This window comes from Phodopus roborovskii, unplaced genomic scaffold (genome assembly GCF_943737965.1).
Source record: "Phodopus roborovskii unplaced genomic scaffold, PHOROB, whole genome shotgun sequence".
In the NCBI taxonomy this organism is placed as follows: domain Eukaryota; kingdom Metazoa; phylum Chordata; class Mammalia; order Rodentia; family Cricetidae; genus Phodopus; species Phodopus roborovskii.
In genome coordinates, this window is record NW_026126480.1 from 21,360,021 (window position 1) to 21,380,208 (window position 20,188).

The 20,188-nt window shown below is 36.3% G+C and overlaps 1 protein-coding gene across 2 annotated transcripts in view; it reads left to right on the forward strand.

Moving 5' to 3' along the window:
* Usp47 (ubiquitin specific peptidase 47) overlaps positions 1 to 20,188 on the forward strand; it is a 92,265-nt gene that overhangs the window by 31,342 nt on the left and 40,735 nt on the right. For both annotated transcript variants that reach the window (XM_051192689.1, XM_051192690.1), the window contains 4 exons: positions 8,838 to 8,934; positions 12,951 to 13,096; positions 14,033 to 14,112; positions 15,809 to 15,958. In XM_051192689.1, the coding sequence (XP_051048646.1) occupies positions 8,838 to 8,934; positions 12,951 to 13,096; positions 14,033 to 14,112; positions 15,809 to 15,958 (473 nt within the window). The remainder of the gene's footprint in view (positions 1 to 8,837; positions 8,935 to 12,950; positions 13,097 to 14,032; positions 14,113 to 15,808; positions 15,959 to 20,188) is intronic.

Below are 20,188 nucleotides of genomic sequence, written 5' to 3' on the forward strand. Positions count from 1 at the left end.
GAATTTCTTCATTTCATCAGTACAAAACTGAGACCTAGAGCAAAATGACAGGCCAGCAGCAGCAGAGTCAGTACTGCCGGCCTGTGTTCTGTTCCTTCCCTCACCCCTTGCTGTCTTTACTGTATTGTTACTATTCTTATTTATCCACAAACTAAAAAAATAATTGGATATTGTGTTTTGAAGAAAATTATTTTGATAATGTTCCTTCTAGAATGCAATCTGACATTTTTAGAAATCAGCTTGTCTGGGGATGAAATCTTCTTTTCTTCTTTTAGATTAAGATGGGCTATGAGGAATGTGCTTCCATGAAGCAGGCAGAACATATTAATTTTATTGGGTCTACTGATCTGTTAATTTAATTGTATGTTTTAAATAAATTAGATCATTTAAAAATTATGTTAAGGCAAGAGAGATGGCATAGTAGTTGAGATATTTACTCTAGAAGGAGACCTAGGCTTAGTTCCCAGCACCTAGATCTGAATCTCTCAACTGACCTTCATAGGCACACATCTGATATGCATACATACATGCACATGGAGATAAAACATACATGTACATAAAAAAGAAATCTTTTAAAAAATCTCTTAGCTTTTTCCTAAATATAATTAAACCCAGATTATAGTTTTCTTTTTTTGTTTATTGTGATGTGTATAGGTGTTTGACTTTCATGTGTGCATGTACGCGTTATCTACTGAGAGCAAAAGAGGGTGTCTGATCCCCTAGGACTAGAATTACAAACAGTTGTGAGCTGCCACATGGTTCCTCAAGAACATCAGCCAGTACTCTTAATTTCTGAGCCCTTTCCCCAGCCCTAGGTTATTAAAATTTTATTTTATATGAAGGTTTCATGTGTGTGTGTGTGTGTGTGTGTGTGTGTGTGTGTGTGTGTGTGTGGTTAATTACCTTGTAAATATATTTTAGATATTTGTCATATATTTCATCTTACACCTTTTCCATTACAATAGTATTTTTCATGTTGATACAAATAGAAACAAGTACAGAGAAGTTTTTTCTGTAGCTAGTTAATGCTAAGATGGCTTTTAGAACATTTCCTTTTAAACACCTATCTTAAATAACAAGAAAGCCTAGAGTTATATTCTAAGTTTTGTTTTACTATGATCTGTAATACTACATTTATTATACTTTGTAATTAGAGCTTAGAATAATTTTCTCATAGCTAATCCTTGTGAAATTTGTTTCCTCTGGTAATGCAATAGGGCCTATCTTGGTTTGTTTATGACTTCTGTTAGTGGATATTGGCTGTTTACCACCCAGGGTAAAAGAGAATGTGGAATTACCCCTAATTATACCACATAGTTAAACTACTTGTAAGTCATAAGAATTTCTCTCTTTAAAAGACATGTAGTTAGGGTGAGCTAATGGACCCCCCCCCCCAAGACTGATAGCTGGGAATCCAGCATTGGACCAACTCAGACCCCGTGAACAGACCCCGTCTCAGTTAGAAGGCCTAGGCAGTCTAAGGGACCTCTGACAGTGGAACCAGGATGTCTCCCTGGTGCACAAAAGGACTTTGGGAGCACATTTCCCATGGAGGGATACTGCTTTAATCTAGAAGCAGGAGGGAGGGCCTAGTTCCTACTCCAAGTGACTTGACAGATTTTGTTGGACTACATTGCCCTCCTTGTAAAGTGGGGGGGGGGGCATGGGAAGGAAGGAGAGGGAACTGGGATCAATATGTAAAATAAGAAAAAAATAAAAAAACAAAACAAAGAAAAGGCATGTAGTTAAAAATGCAAATTCCAAGATTTACTTCTCAAAATGCTATCGTAACTCCTCTAACTCAGGCTGGAAACCTTTTCATTTTGCTTTAAATAAGTACTGTGTGGATTGTTCTGAGATTGTTAGGATGCTTTGAGAAAGTTCCAGATTTAACAAATATGGAACAAGATTCTTGAATTCTTTTGCTATTCATTCTGACAATTGACTCAGCCCTTTATATATATAAGACATTTATAGAATGCTGTGTATTAGGTTCGGCTTTCTATCTGGTCAATTCACTGAGGTTAAGGTATGATTTTTAGAAGTGTTTGTTACTTTTTTATGCAAATAAGGCATGCCATTTGTCACACTGTACAATTAAGAATCCCTGACAGTACTTCATATTGTAACCACTTTTAGTTAATTTGCTCATTTTAATCTTTCCTCTTTAAGAATATGGGTGAGGTCTGGATAGATGTCTCAATTTGTAAAATACTTGCTGCATAAACATGAGGAACTGAGGTAGCACCCCATGTTATTATTTCTTGACTTAATTTGATTCACAGGGCTGATGACAGGGGCAATTGATTTAGTTCAGGATTCCTGTATTATGTATGGCTTAAAGTGAAAATGCTTAGACATTTCCATCTTAACTTATATTTAGGGGATAAGATTATTTGCACTCCAGTAAGACACATGGTAGTAATATCTTCTTAAATACCATGTAATATTCATTTATATCTTGGTAAAAAAGTATCTTGACTTTCTCTGAGAAACAAAGTTCACCATAATAGATAATCTTAGGTATCACTGAAATAATTTCCAACTCGACATTATTTTTGTTTTGTTTTTAATGGAGAGAAACTCAAAGCAATGTACTAAAATCATGAACAAGGCAAGGCTGTTTACTTTCTCCATATCTATTCATTATGATATTTGAAGTTCTAACTACAGTAATAATGCAACTAAAGGAGATCAAGGGGATACAAATTGGAAAGAAAGAAGCCAAGCTTCTTTCTTTGATATGATAGTATACATAAGTGATCCCAAAAGTTCTACAAGGGAACTCCTAACAGTTGATAAACAATACCAAATAGCCACAGATAATATACAGTATCTTGGGTTAACACCAACCAAGCAAGGGAAAGACTTGTATGTAACACAGGGGGAAAAAAAAAAAAAGATCCAGAGACTGATATTGGGGTTCAAGCTTAAAGCTGAAGATCAGAAAAACAAAGCAGCTGGTCACTAGCTCTTACTCTGTCTTAAACTGAAAGTTTATCCTGTCTTCACCAAACCTCAGCCTTTCTTCAGTGGGCTGGAGAATACTGAGACTTCAATACTCAATGTGCCTGGAGAATGAATGCCTGATACTGACTACTGAAAACCCTGTTCCTATCTTCTATACCTCTCTAGTGTTGCAATTAAAGTGTATAATCCCATCTTTGTGTGAGCTGTTTCTCTTTAGGACTGGATCAGTTGTGTATAGATCCAGGTGGTCTTGAACTTACAGAGATCCATCTACCTCTTAATCCTGAGTCCTAGAATTAAAGGTGTATACCATTTCCTAACTTCTGGCCATTGGTAGTTAAGGTGTGTGCCTGGCTTCTATGGCTTGTAGCTGACTTTTCTTTCTGAATCCTCAGGCAAGCTTTAATAAATTATAAATAATATATCACCACACTTGTATGACAATAACTTCAAGTCTTTAAAGAAAGAAACTTGAAGAAGATATCAGAAGATGGGAAGATAGCCTATGATCGTGGACTGGTGGGATTAACCTGGTAAAAATAGTCATTTTACCAAAGACAATCTACAGATTCAATGCAATCCCTACCAAAATTCCAACACAATTATTTACAGACCTTGAAAGAAAATATTCAACTTCATATGAAAGAACAAAAAACCCAGGATAGCTAAGCATAATAAAAGAACTTCCAGAGGTATCGCCATTCCTAATTTCAAGCTCTACTACAAAGATATAGGGATAAAACTATGGTATTGGCATAAAGACAGACAGATTGATCAACGGAATTGAATCAAAGACCCAGATGTAAATCTACACACCTATGAACACCTGGTTTTTGACAGAGAAGCCAGAAATATACAATGGGGGGGGGGGAAGCAACTTCAGTAAATCTAAGTGAATGGTGGCATGTAGAAGAATGCAAATAGATCCTATCTAGCACCCTGTACAAAACTTATGTCCAAGCAGATCAAAGACCTCAAATATAAAACCAGATACAGTGAACCTGATAGAATAGAAAGTGGCAAATAGCCTTGAACACAATTGGCACAGGAGATAGCTACCTGAACAGAACACCCATAGATAGGCACTAGGATCAACAGTTAATAAATGGAAACTCATGAAACTGAAAAGCTTTGTAAGGCAAAGGACACTGCTAATAGGACAAAACAGCAGCCTACAGAATGGGAAAAGATTTTTACTAACTCCACATGTGACAGAGTGTGAATATCCAAAATATATAAAGAACTCAAGAAACTAGACATTAACAAACCAAGTAATCCAATTACAAAAAAATAGATACAGATCTAAACAGAATTCTCATCGGAGGAATCTCAAATGGCCAAAAAAACACTTAAAGAAATGTTTAACATCCTTAGCTGTCAAGGAAATGCAAATCAAAACAACTCTGAGATTCCATCTTATACCTGTCAAAATGGCTAAAATCAAACACACAAGTGATAGCTCATGCTGGTAAGGATGTAGAGCAAGGGAAATATTCCTCTATTGCTGGTGAGAGTGCAATTTGTACAGCCATTTTGGAAATCAGTGTGTCAGTGTACCAGAAAATTGGTTTATCAATATATCTTAAGATTCAGATATACCACTCCTGGGCATATACCCATCCTACCACAAGGATACTTGCTCAGTTATATTTGTAGCAGCTTTACTCATAATAGTCAGAAACAGGAAACAACCTAGATGTCCCTCAACTGAAGATTGGTGTCTTAGTTAGGGTTTCTATTGCTGTGAAGAGACACCATGGCAACAGCAACTCTGATAAAGGAAGACATTTAATGGAGGCTGGCTTACAGTTTCAGAGGTTTAGTCCATTATCTTGATGGTGAGAAGCATGATTATAAGCAGGCAGACATGGTGCTGGAGAAGGAGCTGAGAGTTCTACATCTTAATTCACAGTTAGCAGAAGAGTACATTCCACTCCCTGGCCCCCATAGGATTGTAGCCATAATATAATGCAAAATGCATTTAGTCCTACTTCTATCATAATCTCAACTGTGTTTAAAGTTCAAAGTCTTCTGAGATTCATGCAGTCTCTTAACAGTAATTCCCTATAAAATCAAAATCAAAAACAGATCACATCCTTCCAACATAGAAGAAAGGGAGGATAGTGAAAAACTACTGGATCAAAGCAAGACTAAAAACCAACTCCAAACTCTGCATCTCCATGTTTGTTGTCAAAATGCTCTTCATATCTCCAACTTTTTTCATCTTGGTTGACTGCAACACATTTCTTTCTCTTGAGCTAGTTCCACTCCCTATCAACAGCTCTCCTTGGCAGGTCCCATAGCTCTGGCATCTCCAACATTTTGGGGTATCCAAGGCAATCCAAGTTTCACCTTACAGTTTCACACAATCCCCTTTCTGGGCCTCCATGAAGGGACACCCCTGATACACACATAGCCTCAGTGTCTTTCCTTAGTCTTTAAGGGAGACTACATAATCCTTTTCTTCTATAGTTGACACTAAGGCCAGAACCATGTGGCTGAAGCTGCCAACTTCTGATGCTTCCAGGGGCTCATTGAATTACATCTTCATCAGCTTCTGAATTTTGTGATTCCTTCAACTGCCTAAGCTTGGATGTGCTGGCACTTGCTCTGTAGACTAAGCTGGCCTCAAAAGTCATAGATTCATCAGCCTCTGCCTTCTGAGTGCTGGGATTAAAGGTGTGCACCAGCACACCTAACCCTAAGCTTTTCTTTAATTTCTTTTTACTTTTCTATCATTCCGTTTCACAAGTTGGAAGCTTAGTTAACTGGGGTCTTGCCCTGAGGCTGTGACTTCCTTTATTCCATTTCTTTATCTGTTTATCTCCTTGCACACAGGACTTAGCTCCATTCTATTTCCTGGTGTGCCCTTTTCTCATCAAATTGTACACCTTGTGTTTTTCTTTGCTGGGCTTGCTCCTTTTTATGTTAGCGCTATATAAGAGTGACCACTAACAACTGTACAATATAGTCAATACTAGACTGTTTTTAAGTTGGCTTCAGCCATTGGAACTAATACAGAAACTCTTCAATTTAGTCTCAGGCAGACTTTTCAGACAAGGGCATAAAGTAGCCATATCCTTTGCAAAAATGCCACAGTCTAGAGGCCACATACTAACATTAGTCTCCTCTAAGACCTCTTGAGCTAGGTTCCCACAGTTTAAATCACCCTCAGCTCACTGTCTTACATGCTTCTACTAGTGTGGCCCATTAAGCCCCACTTAAAAGTGTTCAACTGCTTTTCTAATTCAAAATACCAAAGTCCACATTTCCTTCGAATAAAAGCATAGCCAGACCCATCAAAGCAATACCCCATGGTACTAACTTCAGCCTTAGATCTTCTATTGCTATGAAGAGACACTATGCCCATGGCAACTCTTAGAAAAGAAAACATTTAATGGAGACTGGATTATAGTTTCAGAGGTTTGGTCCATTATCTTCATGGTGAGAAGCATGGTGGTGTGCAGGCAGACACGGTGCTGGAGAAGAAGCTGAGAGTTCTACATCTTAATTCATAGGCAGCATAAGACTATGTACCACACTGGGCATGGCTTGAGCTTTTGAGACATCAAAGCCCACCCCCCACAGTGACACAATTTCTCCAACAAGGCTACACCTAATAATGCCACTCAGCATTCAGACATATAAGTCTGTGGAGGCCATACCCATTCAAACCACTACAAATAGATAATGTATTACATTTACCTGATGGAGCATTACTCAGCTGTTAAAAACAATGACATCATGAAATTTGCAGACAAATGAATGGAACTACCCCCCCCCCCAAAAAAAAAAAAAAAAAAAAAAACCTCATCCTGAGCGAGGTAAATGTATATTAGCTCTAAAGTAAAAGATAATCATTCCCTATGGTGGGATGCCATGCTCAGCCTTAATGCAGCAGAGAGGGATTTGATCCTGCCTCAACTTTAATTGACCAGGCTTTCTTGACTCCCCATGGGAGCCCTTTGGGAGGAGTGGATGGGCAGAGCTGAGAGTGTAGGGGTGGGAGGGAATCTGTGATTGGAATGTAAAATGAAATTAAAATAAGTAAACAAATTAATAAATGGTAATAATACTACAATTTACAGACCCCAGAGAGGCTAAGTAACAAGGATGGATGGGAGGGTGCGGTGCATATCTCCCTGGGAAGGGGAAATAGAGATTTTGTGGGTGGACTGGGTCAGGTAGGGATATGAACAGCAGGGATCAAGTGGGTAGGGAGTAATGGAGGGAGAGAATACTGGGAGAGACAATTGGAATTAGGGGACGTTTCGGGGATGAGCTAGAAACATAGTGCAATGGAAACTCCCTTGTGGGTGCCAGTAAAGATGGCTGCACTCCATATTGGCACAAGGACAGAGAGTTCAAAGCTGTCAGCAAGTTTGGGCTATCTTAGTCTAAATAACAACAGACTAGAATCTGAGATGTGGCTACTCCTGACTCTCAAGCCTAGAGAAGGAGAAGTTGAATCTGAGGTATGGCTACTCCTGACCTCAAAGCTAGGGAACAAGGTGTGGTTACTGAATGAGTGAGGAAGAAAAGTCTGTTCCATATACATGATACTGTGTTCCCCTTTTTGGATAAGGTGTATAAAGTGGTGAAAAATAAATTCATGGCATTTCAGTATTGACTGATCTGCCTTCCTGACCTTTATTCTGTCTTTGTCTTTTCTTTATCGTCTACAGCTAGCCTTTTCCTCATTGTCTATAGCTAGCCTTTTCCTCATCCACACTCCCCCCACTCAGGTATGGACTTGGGGCCCCTTGGCTGGCTCCGATTGCAGCTCCACAAAGACCTCTCTTGACACTCCTTGGATTCTATAAGGGTAATCCTAGTGAAGACTCCTAGTAATGGGGGATATGGAGCCTCAACTGGCTCTTTTGTAACCATGGAGGAACTGGGACACCAGTCTAGCTGCAAAACCTTCTACCTACAATTTGTCCTGCCTTGCAAAATTTTCTGGGGTAAAGATGGTGCAGAACTTCTGGGAGTAGCCAACTAATGACTGGTCCAACTTAAGACCTATGACATGAAGAGGGAGCCTACACCTGACACTGCCTAGACGGCCAGGAACCAGAGGCTGGATAGGTCAAAGACCTAGGATAGAACAAAAAACATGGCTGGCAAAAAAAAGTCAATGAAATGACTTCTAATGATATTCTGCCTTACTCCTTGACCCAAGCCTAGCATAATTGTCATCAAAGAGACTTCATCCAGCAACTGACAGTAGCAGATACAGAGACCCACATCTTGCGGAATCTTGCAGAAGATGGGGAGGAAGGATTGTAGGAGCCAGAGGGGTCAAGGACACAACAAAAACATGCTCCACAGGATCAACTAAGACTCATAGGGACTCACAGAAACCGAAGCAACAATCAGGAAACCTTTATGGATCTGACCTAGGTTCTCTGCATATATCTAATGGCTGTGTAGCTTGGTGTTCTTATGGAACTCCTAAAAGTGAGAGGAGGTGCTATTGCTATCTTTCTCTTTTGCCTGCTTTTGGGACCCTTTTCCTCCTACTGTGTTGCCTTGCCAATGTTGGCATGAGGGTGTGTAGCTTAGTGTAACTTGTTATGCCATGTTTGCTTGATATCTCTGGGAGGTCTTCTCTTTTCTGAAGGGAAATGGAGGAGGAGTAGATCTGGGGAAAGAGGAGGTGGAGATTAGGAGCAGAGGAGGGAGGGGAAACTATGGTGGGGATGTAATAAATGAAAGAAGAATAAATTTTTAAAACATTTTTTATTCAAGGAAAGCAAATAATTTCCAACTGAACACTGTTGTTCTCTGCTATATATTATTTTCTTTTCTTGGTAGTATTTTTGCCTGAGTGCTGATTTGTCTGTATTTGTGTTTTCTCTTTAAAGGTTATGTGGGATTAGTAAACCAGGCGATGACATGCTATCTGAATAGCCTTTTGCAAACACTGTATATGACTCCTGAATTTAGGAATGCATTATATAAGTGAGTATTTGAAGAAAAAAAAGTTCTATAAATAAAAGTGTAGCTTTTAAATAATAAAATTGAATTACTTTATTAGGCTTACTTGTTACATTTGGGGTATTTCTCACTTTTATAAACTGTCTTCTTGAATATTATATAAAGAATTTAAAATCTTCTAGAAGACTAACAAGTGGAAGCCATGAGGGAGGGAAAATTAGAAATGACTGGAAAGAAAAGAATCAAACTGATGAATGTCCTCATTAATAACTTTACTGTTTTTATAGAAAAAAAAAAATCTGATTTTGAGAGTATCCAGGCATGTAATCTGTACATTAATTTTCTTCCTCCCTTTTAATTTAAGAATTCAGTGTTATTTTTTTTAAATTTATAAGCTCTTTAATTAAAATGTAGCATAGCTGGTTTGTTTAAATGTATGTGCATGTTTCTAAGTCTATATCATATACTTTAAAGCTCTTTATGGAATTATTTACCATTTCCCATGTCTAGTAAACTCCAAACTCACCTATTAATTTTATTATTTTCTTATAATACAGTTCATGTACTTTTGCTTAGCATACTTAAGGTATGTGTTAATGAGATTTTTTTTTTTTTTTGGTTTTGGTTGTTTGGTTGGCTTTTTTGTTGTTTAGTTTTATTTTGAGACAGAGTGTCACTATGTTACTTTGGCTATCCTAGAACTCACTATGTAGACCAGACTGGCTTCCAACTTATATGCCTCCCAAGTGCTAGAATTGAAGGCATGTGCCACCCCTCCCAATTTAGTTTCTTAAAAGTATGAGTAAATTGGTTGTTTTTCTTTATCTTGTTGAAATGATAGAATTATGTATTTAAATTCTTTATAAAGTTGTAATATTGGTTGTATTGCTCATTCATGCTCTCACCCCTATTCATTTATAATCTTGTTCTCTGAATTTGCTTGTAGAAGGGGAAATGCTTTCATTATTTGTTGCCTGGTAATAATTATATTCTAGGATCTTGGGAGTATAGAGAAGTTTTCAAATCATTTACTTATTTTCAAGTAATTTGCAAATCTGTCAATAATAATCATCCCTGTATTGTGAAATAATTTAAGTAATATTTAGGGTCAACTAAATGCCACAAGAGCTGAAAGCAGAGGGATACTAATGAAACATGGAGAAGTGACTGGCTTAGTGAAATGGGTAGGGCTTGACATAACTCATGAAGTAGGTATGTTTTAGCCAGGTTGACAAGAAAGAGGACATAGTAGACAAGGAAACATTTTAAAAGTCACAGTAAGTAGTACTTAATGCTCCCAAAATAATATGTCAGGACTATTGGGAGCACTTTTATATACCAAACCAGTTCTCACAGTACCTGTGAATTATCTGCTTTTCTTATCCCTATTTTGTAAACGCAGTTCCTAAAGATACAAATACTGCTGAGGCCACACTTTACCCAAGCTCTGTTGCTCTTGTATTGTAACTGATGGCAGTGAATGGAGTGGGTTCCAGAGGTCCCTAGATAAGCACAACTGTCAGCACACTAGAAGGTGAGGTTAAAAGATGGGCCAGAGCCTGTTGGGAAAGTTTAAGTAGTCCAAGATAATTGCCTGCTGCAGCAAATTTTGTATGGGGATATGTGTCGCAGGTGCTTGCTTTACTATGGGTTCTAATACTCTGAAGGTAACCTTCAAGTTTACAGTTCTGTAGAGAGAAGAGTACCCAAGGGCTATGGATGTAACAAGCATTCCTTTGACACTGGCTGCATTCCATGAGTTCTATTAGACACAGAGTTCACAGTGTTAATAAGACGAAGTCCCTCCTTCAGAGCTTCCATTGAAAACCTGTATAAATAAATTCATTTTACAAACCCAGTATGTCAGGAAGATAATGAAGCAGAGAGAGAAACTTCAGGAGGAAAGATTGAGCTGGGTTACAGCTTTAGACGGTGAGTAAGGGAAACACCCACAAGAACAGCTTTCACGGGAGCCTGAGAGCTGTAAATACAGAAGCCCTTGGGAACCAGTGAGGGTTAAGATACAAGTTCAAAGAAGAGGACTGGATCCTTATTGAAACTGTAGGTGAAAATTACAGCAGGTGGCAGATCTAAGCCTGAGAGCACTGATGTCTGAGTATAGACCTAGGATCCCTGCACTGGACTGCACGGAACAGCACCACAATGATGGGTGAAGTTGCACATTCATCTCTTGAGTAGTGGCCCACATAGACTTCATTGGTGACTTAGAGGCTTATGATATGTTATATGAATGTTAGGAAAGCTTATGGAGTGCAATTTAAAAGAGTGATCCTTGGAAGGGTCTGTCATTAATCCAAGCCTGGATACATGAGGTCAGAATGGAGATTGGGTAGTAGTGGTACTCCTGAGTGAAAAATGAGATGACATACTGGCACCTTCATATATATGTGGAAAGAATTGAATGTGCCAATAAAGTGTCTAATGTAGGTCAGTGAAAATGCAAGTCCCAACAATATTTACAACCTCTTAAGGTTGTAATAGAATTTGAGACCTTGTAATGCCAATTCTAAAAACCTTCCATGAAGATACTAACAGGAGAGCTGGTGAGTGAATATTGGGATGGGGGAGGGGTAGTTAAAGCACAAGTAATCTCAGAGCTGGGGTATAGAAAAAAAGTAGATTAGAGGCTGAAAGACTTGCCCGTGGGCAAGGGTGCAGGGCCACAGAAGTACAACCTCTCGGTCTTAAGAAAAAATATTGAACACTTAACAGTGGGATGTAATCAAAACCATTTGTAAACTACAGTATAGGAAAAGTAATAATCAAGCCTCTTTTTTGAAAATAAAAAGTTGAGAGCAGTGAAGTAGTCTTAACATTGCCAGTTTCAGAAAGGACATCATCAATAGTGTTCTTAATATTTGGGGCTCGGCATTGTGTTTTATTAAATACAGCATCACCTTAAAACCTCCTGAGTATATTAACTAACTGTGGCTGTCCAGTCTTTTCTCTGTCACGTGATCCGAAGTTTTTCATCAGGGGAATTCACTTGTTGAGGGAGTCCCTGTAGCTAGGGCTAGATGATTGCTTATAAATACGTAAGAATAAAAATTCTACTGGAATTATTTACTTAAGTGGCTTTTAAAGGTGTTTTATGGTTGAATATTTGAAGCATTCAAAAATTAGGAAATTGTGTTACCAGACCATCTGCTCTCATTACTCAGCTTTGAATGACACTAATTGGTAATCTAGTCTTTTTATATCAACAGTTCTCCACTTGTGGGTTGTGACCCTTTTGGGTATCAAATGACCTTTTCACAGGGGTTATATATTAGATATTTATGATTCATTACAATAGCAAAATTACAGTTATGAAGTAGCAATGAAAATAATTTATGATTGTGGATCACCACGCATGATGTCAGAATGGTGTATTAAAGGGTTACAGCATTAGGAGGATAGAGAACTGATGGTGTGTATGTAAAGTTCCACCCCAGTGACTTGGGCAGACATGCTCCATTTCATTTGTGATATAATGGCTCAGAGTTAGAGTTAACCTGTGATGGCCATGTAACTTTTTGAACCATTTGTTTAGTCAGACAAAAAAAAAAAAAAAAAAAAAAAGACTCACACATTATAATTGATTAATATGATTCATAATTGATTTGATTTGTTTTTAACTCCTTCTGTTCTCCTTTGTAATTCCCTCAAAAATTGTATATATTGAAAGCTGGTCTTATTTGTCTTACGTTTTTTCCAGTTTAGGTTTTAATGTTTTATTGTTGAATACTCTGCATTTTTTGTGAATTACTTATTAGTACAAAGTTTGGTCAGATTCAGATTTGACATTTACATGTAAGTGAGTTTTGCCTTTTATTCTCCAGACTGGAGCCACCTTGTGCTTTCTGTTTGGTTTTTGAGTTTATAAATTAGAGAAAGGCTGATTACATAGTTCTTCTAGTTTTTGTTAATACCCAAGCTTTGTGTATTGAATACCTAGAATTAAGATCTTATATAATGATTTTGTTATTATGTTTTAAAGAGTGAAATCTTTTTATGTAGTTGACATCTTGTCCACCTAGGTGGGAATTTGAAGAATCTGAAGAAGATCCTGTGACAAGCATTCCGTACCAGCTGCAAAGGCTTTTTGTCTTGTTACAAACCAGCAAAAAGAGAGCAATTGAGACCACAGACGTTACAAGGAGCTTTGGATGGGACAGCAGTGAGGGTAATAACTCTTGTACTGATGACTTTAGTGGACCATGGGCTCACATATCTGCAGCACATCAACAACTTAATGGTCTTTACCTAAAACATCTTGTTTTTTGCTTGAATGTTAAAGTCATTTATTTTTAATTATACAAGCTCTGAAAGATAAATTGTAACTAATTAAGGTTCTTGTACAGTTTAGTATGTTCTATTTTTTTATTTTTGTTTTGTTTTGAAACAAGGTTTTTCTGTGTAACAGCCATGGCTGTTCTGGAACTCTCTTTGTAGACCACGCTAAGCTGAGATTAAAGGCATATGCCATCACCTCCCAGCTTTATATTTTTAATGAGCTTTAAAAAAAAGTTACAGGTTTAACTTTTTTTCTGACATACTTCTTTTATTTTTTCAACATGATAAAAAAACAGATACGGAAAAAAATACTAGAAAGGAGCAACTTTTTTTTCTTTGTAAATTTAAGAATATTCTCTTCTTTTGATAATGTAATTACATCATTTCTCTATTCTCTTCCCCCCACACACAAACCCTCCCATATACCTCTCCTTGCTCTCTTTAAAATTTGTGACCTCTTTTCTCATTAATTGATATTATAAACATGTTATAGATATATCCATTAGAACTGGACTACATACTCTGCATTTTGGCTGGTTGAGGTTTCTCTCTGATGCAGAGAGGATTGTCCTTAATGTAGGGTATCTAATATATTTCTTTACAATGAAAACTAACAAGTATTCCAGCACCAGAAAGCTACTTATGCAACTGCTTCGATTATTACTCTCTGACTGTCCTTTCATGGTTGTAATGTCTTCCTGTGTTCTTAAAAAGATTTCAGTTATTAAAGTAGACTTGTCCATGTTGCTATTTGTGTTGAAACAGTAATGCAATGTTTTATTATGCTGTTTGATACTATTTTTAATTAAGTTTCATATTGACATAGCTTGGCAACAGCACGATGTACAAGAACTATGCCGTGTTATGTTTGATGCTTTGGAACAGAAGTGGAAGCAAACAGAACAGGTAACTTCTCTCTCTCAAGCTGAGGGGACTATGTGTTAAGAAGATAGTTGATATCTTAAAATGTCTGTTATTCTGTTGGATTTTTTTGAAACTTGGGTATCAGCCTGCTACATTTGGAAATGAAATTACTAGACTCCCACCTTCTGTTAACATCTATTGTTTTGGGGGGGATAAATTTGAGTGTTGTTTTCATTTTTTTTTAAATAGGTGATGATCTGTACCATATTATAAAGTATATTCATCAAGCTTTATCTTCATTTTGACCAGGCAAGTGTAGTCATGTGCTTTGATATTTAGGTCTTTAACTCACCGAGGGGCTCGGCTCTATGGGATTCAGTGTGGATGAGAGTATAGACTGGATGTAATAGAATACCCTGGGGATGAAAGAGGAAGAGTCCTAAGGTAGCACAAGGACCTGACCTCTGATTGGAATGATATGGTGGCTTGAAGGAGAATCTTTTAAACAGTAGGTAGGAATCCATTTGTATATTATAAAATCAGGTTTAAGATGAATTTCAAAGGTGAATAGAAAAACATTAAGAGAATTTATAAATATGAAGAAGAATTACTTTTTGTGTGTGGGGAAATACTAGATTTCTAATATTTTAGGACACTGGTTTTGAACCATTTTGAAAAGTACTAGATGCAGAAGACCTATGAGGGAGCAGGAAAGTGAAGATGGGTCCATCAAGTCAATTATATTAGAGTAGGTATTGGTGATCAGTCTGAAGGTGTATAGATTCACCCTGGATATTTCACCAGATAGGATTATGAGGAAGAAAACTGTGTATTTTCTCCTAGACTTATTTTTTTATTTGAGAGATGATGAAAATTGCTTAAACTCCTGGTGATTTATCTGCATAACCTATGGGACTTGAGTGATTTTGTATAGATATATTAGGGGCTGTTTCTTCTTCATAGGTGGGAAGTTACCTTTCCTCCTTGTTCACATCCCTCTCTGTGAGTCAGCACTTCATTAAGATCAGCTGGGGCATTCCTACTGACTTCCTAAAATTTGGTACAAGAATCTTGAGGCAAGACATTCATATGTAACATTCATAAGTAATGAAGGGCCATTAGTGAATTACCTGCCTAAGCTATGTTAGAAGAGCCATAGTTGACTGTTTGGGAAGTAAGTGAGAGGTGCATTCTTTTTGATAAGGATATTTTGAGGGAGATTAATTTTAAGATATTGTTTGAGTCCTTATTTCTTAAATTCTGTACATTGTTTTATGTTTATTATTCTTTAAATTTTTGTTTGCCCAAGTTAGCAGTGGAATTTTATAAATAAGAATGTATTGAGACTAGTGATTTTGTGTAAAGTAGTCAAAGCATAGCAGTTCTTAGTTCTGTAACAACACTCCTGAAATGTGGGTTAGGATACATACAGTGTAAGGAAGAGAGTATAGAGTGCACTGATATTTTACTAGCTTTATTGGTTTGGGTTATTGAAATAGTTAATTGTACACATTCTGTTTTAATCTAATGCTAATCTATTTTTTATTTCAGGTGATTTTTTTTTTCAAGTGTCACTTTTGTCCCTTAAAATTTAGACATATCTTAATTGGCTTTCTAAAACTTTAATACTAAAAATCAATATCATTTTGTGTTTATTCTAAGAAGCATTGATTGCATTAGATATAACTTCAAATTGCTTGTAAGGAACATTGTTTTAAAATGTGAATGTTATTTTTAGGCTGATCTTATAAATGAGCTGTATCAAGGCAAGCTGAAAGACTACGTGAGATGTCTGGAATGTGGTTATGAGGGCTGGAGAATTGACACATACCTTGATATTCCACTGGTCATCCGACCTTATGGGTCCAGCCAAGCGTTTGCTAGTGTGGTATGTACCTTCCAGCTGACTGCTTGGTATTTTTACAGAGTACACAGTAGCACAGTAGGATAACCACTTATCTGGTGAAATCATCCTAAGATATACCTTCTGGGGCTGTTAGTCATTCCTGCACTTTACATAGCAAAATGTAGAACAGTTTTAACCCTTCAGTGAATCCTAATGTTTCATGTAGAAGAGGAAGAATGAATAGAAGGAATACAAGTATTTTCCCCTATAGGTGATTGAATTATTTCACACAACATACATACATACATATATATGTATGTATGTATGTATGTATGTATGTTGCCCTTATCCCTCTATTTTATAAATGGCATTTTAGCTTCTTTTGTTGGGGGGGGGGCATAGAAAAGTCATTTTTTTTCTATTTATTATTTTAATTGGGAAAATAACCTCTAAATTTTACAATAAAGGCCTTTTTTGTTTTGTTTTATATTGTTTTGTTGTTTTTGTTTTTTAAGGATCGGCCGTATTCTGAATGCTTAGTTACAAAATACATTGATAAGAGACTGTAATTTCAGCACTTATCAGGCTGAGATAGGATGATCATAATTGTGTGTATAACTGGGTTGGACACATAGAAGATCCTCCATTTCCCTTGAAATAAACCAAGCATTGTACAAGCACAAGTAACTTGAAAATCAGAGATAATATCCTATTGTTTATATGATAAGTTTCTAATTGGAGGTTTGCCTAAAGTTTTCCCATCTCTCTCAGAATCCATATTTTAATTACTGTATTGTCTTACTTATTTTTATTGATATATATGTATATTTACTTTGATAAAAGAAAGTCATGGAAAGAGTTGTTGTTGCTTAAAATTAGTAATCAAAAACATTGATTCAACATTTTTACATGCCAGGGGAGCCTTTAGTTATTAATAAGTTAGTTAGATTTTGAGACTGGGTCTTATGTAGCCCAGGCTGCCTTTGAACTCACTATAAAACCGGAGATGACCCACATTTTTTGTTTTTTTAATTTTTGAAATCATCTCTCAGTGAACATGTAGCTCACTGATTTGGCTAAGTGAGCTAGCTAACAGTCTTAGCCAGTCTGTCCTTCTTCATGGCTGGGTTATAAGTATGTACCACTACAGCCAGCATTCAGCTGGGTTCTGGGTCCCAAATCAGGCTCTCATGCTTACTTGGCAAGCACTTTATTGACAAAGTTGTCAGTTCATTCAAAAACAACTTTAAAAAGCAGAATTTTGACATTTTATTGCTCAAGGCACTAGCTGTAATTATTGTTTTTCAAACTATCTCTTATTTACTTAAAACTATCTCTTGCTTTATCTTCTCAAATAATACCACTGATAGGTTTAGTCCTGCAACCTTGTAGGCTAATTGAGTCTTTTCAGTTATTTTTCTAAGATTTATTTTATTAGTGTGTATGAGTCTGCAACCGTGTATGCAAGTACCTAAGGCAGCTAGAAGCATTGGATGCCCCTGAGCTGCAGTTGAAGGCTGTCAGCTGCCCATCATGGGTGCTGGGAACTGAACTTGGGCCCTCTGCAATATATGTGCTTTTTACCTCTAAGCCATGTCTCCAGCCCCAAGTCCTTTAGCTTTTATATTGCACTAGGAAATAATGAATAAGAAGTTTTGGAGTCTAATCAGTGGGAATCAAAACCAGCATCAGGGTCAAAGACCTTTTCCTGGATAGTGTATGATCAGTCTCCTTTGCACCACTGTGTTAACAGTCTGCTTCCTGGTGATAATTGAAAGTAAGCGTTAAATTTTTAGTTGTATCATTGCTAGCTGCCATTCTAGGTGTATTGAGTTGTCCTTGGCCTGTTACATTATCTTATTTTTCCAGTGTTACTCTATTTTACAAATCAAAGTAAAAAAGGCATACTGAAAAAAATTGAAAATTAATAGAATTTCCTTTTTAGTGATAATTGTTATCTGATTTTTAAATGCTAGCATTTCTCTGGTAAATATATACTGAGGAAGTAGAAGTCCCAGGGATTAGTAATGAATTTTTTTTTCTTTTTTTATTTGCTTAACATGTTTCTTGTGAAAGATGTTTTTGGTCTAACTTGGATGTTGAGAGAGCTAGCTGCTTAGCTAAATCTCCTCTCCATTGTTTGCCTTCTGATTTCCTGTCATTTCTATGAGTATATTAGAGGCAGAGTTATTTGGAGGATACTTGAGGTGAAATAACCAGTGACACATTTCTAAGTACAGTTCTCCAAAGACAGGACAGTACTCCCATTGAAATATGGGGAATGGTGCCTCAGTAGGAAGTGAAAGTTCAGCTATGATGCAGGATGAGAGCAACTTTTTTGCAACATGTACTAATGGGGCTTACTTACAGAAGAACTCAAAACATTGTAGACTTTGTTGGAATGTACTGTGGAAAAATACAGCAGGTGAAATGACCCAAGATAGGGCTTCTAAGGCATATACTATCTTCAGAAGTCTTAAGCTGGATTAAGTGACTTTTTATTATTTTCTGATTACAGAACTTAAAAACTATATTTATTGGGCCACAGCATCATATAGCATCTAAATCTATGTAGTTTGTTAATTCATATGTTTTTAAAGGAATTTGGTATAATATGGATTGTAAAAAATGAGTCAAAAGAATCATTTAATCATTATATTTAAAATTTGGGCTTAATTTTAATTTAACTCTTAATTTGTTTTTATATGGATTGTAAAAATTGAGTCAAAAGAATCATTTAATCATTATACTTAAAATTTGGGCTTAATTTTAATTTAACTCTTAATTTGTTTTTATACCATTATTGGTGAACTCTGTTATTTTTGTCTTAGTAGATATTTACAGATAACACACACCAATCTACACATTACAAATACATGTGCACATACAACATTGATGATTATGTGTTCTGTTTATTGTGTATTCTCTTGTCTAAGCCACAAAATTAAGGATATGTCAGTCAGGTAAACCAGGAGTTTTTTAGACAAGTATATGGAATTCTATTAAAAATTTGAAGTATTTTCCTTCAATTTAAAATGTGTGGTATTAGTAATTAAATATTTTCATACTTAAATTGAGAATAGTATTTAAGGTTAAAACATGGATAAGCAGTTATTCAATTTATTTGCAGTCACCATTTTAATCACCTCTTAGAATTTTTAGCATGCTTGCAGACTTAGTAATGAATGCTAAGAGCTCTTACAATTAAAGAAAGGTCTTTTATTGTGCATTATGAAACTATCTTTTATCATTAGAGCAGCTACTACATGTCTCATCTTCATTGTATTAAAAAGCAGCCAATATTCAAGTATTTTCCTGCTCTGCAGCTTGCAGGCTGAGTTCAGCACTGGTTCTGACAAGACTCAGTAGATCCTTTTGGAAGACACATTTGATTAAATAAATTTTGGAAGTAGAAATTTCTGTATCAGAGAAATTTGTTATAGGTGTCTTACTTGTATTTCTTTCTCTGTGGCACAGTTGCTAATATTTCAAGGTACATGAGGATTCTGAGGACAGTGTGAAAGATCTGTACCAAATTAAGGTTTAGGACAAATGCTGATAAATGTAATAGGTTTTCTTTCCTTGACAAGTCTTCTAAATTATATTTGATGTTTGAACCAAAATCACTTTGCTGTCTAATGGAATTTTCAGTGTAGATAGAAGAAATGTTTAAGATAGTTTTACTGTAAATGGAAGAGGACATAAAAACATAGGAGATGTTGGGTTATTAGAAGTGATAAAAGGATGATCTTGATAAGTCCTGGTAACTAGGGCAAAAAAGTAAAAGAACTCAAAACATACTTTGAATAAATCTGTAGTATTTTTTAAGTGTTTCAGTAACTCTTATAAGGCACAAAGTAAATAGGAATGATAACCAAAAGATGCACAAAAGTCTGAAAATACTGTGGTCACCTGGATTATATATAAATTGTGTAATTATACCAACTTAGAAACGGGTTTTTAAAAACACAATTCAATAATAAGCTGGCCATGAGTAATTATATGCATGCACATGTGATTTGACAGTGAGAAGATGGAACTGATGTGTCATGCAAATATTCATCAGAAGAAATTGGGAATAGCTGTGCATTATTAGGCAGATGAAAAAGATTTTATAATATTTCCATACCATCAAGACAACTAACAGCTGCATGAAGAAATGGCATTCTTTAGAAAAGACATATGAACAAATTTGCACTTATAGTTGGAGATTTCAGTATCCCATTCTTTTGCCAGTTGATAGGTAAAACACCTATACACAAATGGCAGAGT